The sequence below is a fragment of the Stylophora pistillata genome, chromosome 14 (assembly GCF_964205215.1).
Source record: "Stylophora pistillata chromosome 14, jaStyPist1.2, whole genome shotgun sequence".
NCBI classification, from domain to species: domain Eukaryota; kingdom Metazoa; phylum Cnidaria; class Anthozoa; order Scleractinia; family Pocilloporidae; genus Stylophora; species Stylophora pistillata.
In genome coordinates this window covers 22,729,792-22,733,770 of record NC_142532.1, presented here as the reverse complement: position 1 = coordinate 22,733,770, position 3,979 = coordinate 22,729,792, and the positions used below count along the sequence as shown (strand labels likewise).

The 3,979-nt window shown below is 39.8% G+C and overlaps 1 protein-coding gene across 1 annotated transcript; it reads left to right on the top strand.

The window, feature by feature from the left end:
- The first annotated feature begins 1,082 nt into the window (after positions 1 to 1,082).
- On the top strand, positions 1,083 to 3,100 carry LOC148717096 (cytochrome P450 10-like). Its single transcript, XM_088744758.1, has one exon. The coding sequence runs from the start codon at positions 1,083 to 1,085 to the stop codon at positions 2,712 to 2,714; it is 1,632 nt and encodes a 543-aa protein (XP_088600884.1). The 3' UTR covers positions 2,715 to 3,100.
- Positions 3,101 to 3,979: the final 879 nt, after the last annotated feature.

The following is a 3,979-nucleotide window of genomic DNA, read 5'->3' as shown; positions in this document are numbered from 1 at the left end:
AATTACTTTGAGGATGTTATAAGCTTGTTAAATGTTTTTGAAGAGGGAGAAGACAGTATTTCCCGACCATTCTATTCGGGCATTGCTGTTAATACATTATTTTATTTCAGATGTCTACCAAAGGGAAAATGATCCAATCAATGGTCATGTATGAGGTCATTTCAAAACGTAAAATGGCTTTGGATCAGTTGAGAAAAGGATTGATTACCCTTGGTGCTCTTGATGAGATGTCAAAGCACCCACTTTTGTTTGAGAGTGTGTTCACCTTTAACCCTGTTGAGCTGACACCAGCGATAGTTAGAGAGTATCTCAAATATCCAGATGAGTTAAGTGACCAAATTAAGTACCAGATATACTGCTAAGTGAGTACGGTTTGGAGTATTCCTTAACCCCAGTGCTGTCAATTTTCGGCACCAACTGTGGAAAAAAACCCTTAAATTAGTGGCAACCTCAGTCAACTCTCCTTTGCACTCGTTTACAATCAGTAACACGTTTCGTTCAGTGTTATGGCTGCCATTTTCAGTGATTTTTGGCGCAAATTGAATGATCGGGTTCCAGTCCATGATCTTCGTATCATGGAAGGGAATGGGTTTCATGTTTGGGGGTAGTTCGGGGGTAGGGGCGGGGAATTTTGGTGAATGACGATATTTTGAATGTCCGGGACTTTCGAACGCTCAGTCATAATAGAAGGTATGTCATTAAATAACTATGCATGGTAGAAGTTGCATAATTGTTTTTTGTTGAGTAAAAAGTTTGGACTGAAGTTGAGCAATTAATTTTGTTGAGTAAAATAAAGATAGTTATTGAAGTTGAATAAATATTGTTGTTGAATGAAAATAATTTTGGTTGAATATGAAAAGAAAATACGTGTCGTTGAACACAAATATAAAATGTTGAATATAACTGTAAACTGCTGAATAAAAATATATTTTGTTGAGCATAAATATAAGTTGTTGAATATAAATATGCAAGTTGTTGAATTTTCCAACATTTGGCTAACCATAGTTGTCAAGGTCATGTGAGACATCGAAATCGAAACCGTGCGAATCATTCATTCCCTGGATTAGCTGAAGTTCTTTAAAATGGCATATACTGTTAAAACGAAAACTGCACACTCTCTCGTTTTCTCATCGGGTCGAACCATTTCTTTCATGCGTAAACAACACCATGGTCTCCGTGGTTTCGTGCCATCGACGTCGATGAGTTCTCTTTCGTCCATTTCAGTCGAAGATGTACCAAAACCAAAACCTTTTTCAGAAATCCCAGGTCCCCTCTGTATCCCTTTTTTCGGAACAGTTTGGACGTTCTTCGTGGGAAGGAAAGGCCAGCCCCTTGGAAAGCGATTTTATGACATCCAAGCAGAAAATGTCAAGAAATATGGGAAAGTATTCCGCAACAAAGTGCCAGGCGTTGATATTATTAGTTTATCTGATGCTGTCGATGTTGCAAAGTTACTCCGAACGGAACCCAAATATCCAGAAAGACTGGACTTTCCGTCTCTGAACTTCTACCGAGAAAAAAGAAAGAAAGTTCCTGGTGTTTTTTTTGCCGATGGTGCAGAATGGTACAAGTTACGAAGCGTCCTGAGCAAACGAATGCTGCGACCGAAAAAAGTCGCCGACTATTCTCCGGGTTTCAATAAAATCATCAGTGATTTTATTCACCGATTGCGATCCGTTCGAGAGCCCAGAGGGTCAGAGAAAGAGAACGAAGTCTGTGTACTCGATAATGAACTTTTCAAATGGTCGTTTGAGTCCGTGGCAGAGATGTTGTTTGACAAAAGGTTTGGTTGTCTTGAGGAGGACGTAAACGAAGAGGCACAGACCTTCATAACAGCTGTCGGAGATTTTCTGGCGGTTGCGGTCGAGGTTGGCTTACTACCTGTTTGGTTCTACAGGATCTACGAGACACACACATTTAAAAAATTTTTCGATAATTTCGACACGATGTACGATTACGCCGAACTATTTATCGGTAGACGAATCAAGGAACTGGAAGAAAAGTCACGCAAACCATCAAAGGAAACAGAGCGTGACAGAGCTGGCTTCTTTGAGTTCCTCCTGTCGAGCGGAAAGCTGACGAAGGATGACCTGTTGGCGAGCGTAATCGACGTCCTGTTTGCCGGAGTTGATACTACGTCCAATACGATGCAATGGGTTCTCTATATGTTGGCCAAAAACCCGGAGAAACAGAAAATTCTTCGACAGGAAGTGCTTTCAGTGGTAGGAAATTCAACCTTTGCAACGCCGGAAACTCTCGCTCGAATGCCATACCTGAAGGCCTGGTTACGAGAGACCCTCCGCCTATACCCTGTTCTATCCGCTGTTCCGAGAAGACCAAAAGAAGATATAGTATTAGGAGGCTACCATATTCCTGGGGGCACTGCTCAAGTTGAGTTCCTTGTTCACCAAATGGGGCGAGATGAGAGTATTTTTGAAGACGTTGAAGCCTTTAAACCAGAGAGATGGCTGCGAAGCAAAGATAGTGCTTTGATCGAAGCAACAGAAGCCTTCGCTTCCCTTCCATTTGGATTCGGCACACGTATGTGCCTCGGTCGACGTATTGCCGAGTTAGAACTTCATCTGTTGATGGCCAGAATCGTGCAGCAGTTTGACATCTCTTACCCACCGGAGGCAGAGGATGTGGAGCCGTTTATGAGAGGGGTTACCATTCCTGACAGACCTGTTAGAGTGCAGTTTGTTGACAGACAATGAGTTCCATTTTCTTGTGGCCAAGTTCACCTTGCACTGTAAGACTGTTTTCAGCCGAAAGTAGGACAAATTCTGATGACAAATCGTTAAACAAACCTCACTTTTTGGATCGAAGATGTTCAATAAGTCACGTTTAATAAGTAAGTGTCAACAATTTCAGTGATTCCCTACATCTTATAAACAATTTTCACCGCTGGCTGCCAATCGTTTTACATTTCATTTCTCTTCAGAATTATTCAATAATGTTATTTGAACGTCACACCTTCCCCTCAACGGTTAGTGTATTCCTATCACTAGTTCGCTATTCGGTGATTTGACGAACTAGAAAAGTAGACTCGCAAAACTACATGTAAATATGTGTGTATTTCAAGTACATTTTAATGGTTTTATGAAGGATTTCTCTCTTGCTTGCAAATGTTTGTCTTATACATATATCTCGTATTCTTTCGGTTTTCATTGTATATTTATTGTAGTGTTTTTCTGGTCACCAAAAGAAATCCTGTGCCGATAGATTTTCGTTTGATAATAAAGAAGCCTTTTCCAGGCGTTTAGTTGGTAAAATGGAGCGAAATGGTAAAAAGCGCGATCGTAGTGATAGAGAGAAAGCAAAGGAACTTGAAATACAAAAGTATCAATGAGCATACAAGGGTCTGAGTAAGCATAGAAGGATTTATTATCCAACTGTGTTTCGTAGAGTACCAATGAAGCGCGAAACGTGTACAAATATCACAAGATAAGTGTACTCCAGAAATATCCGCAAAATTCACACGCACTGAAATAACAGTTTTGGCGTATTGGATGATAAATTTTTTAATACAAGTTTTGTTTTGTATTGTCGCTGAGTATTTTTGCGTATTTTGACGAGCCCCACGGGTCCAACTGGCTCGTCAAAATACGGCACAACTCGTAAAAATTCTCAGCGATACTACACATCAAAACGTCTAATTAAGTATATATCTCTATGTAACTGCAGTCAGTTTTTTTTAAGTTTTGAAAAGGGTTTATTCAGAACAAACCACCTAGGTTACAAAATAAAAATGCTAACGCACGTGGGCTTGGCCCCAACTAACTAACCAGTTTGGAAAAGTTCAGTCTATAATGGTCGTTAATATAATATGCTAATGAGATTACTATTAATATTCCACAAATGTAAAGTACGGCTAATAGGCTAGTTAATAATCAAAGAATACGAGGTAGACCTAATATTTATCTGTTTAGTGTTAACTAATGTAGTGATGCTAATGGTCTGTTCAATAAATGTAATGTTC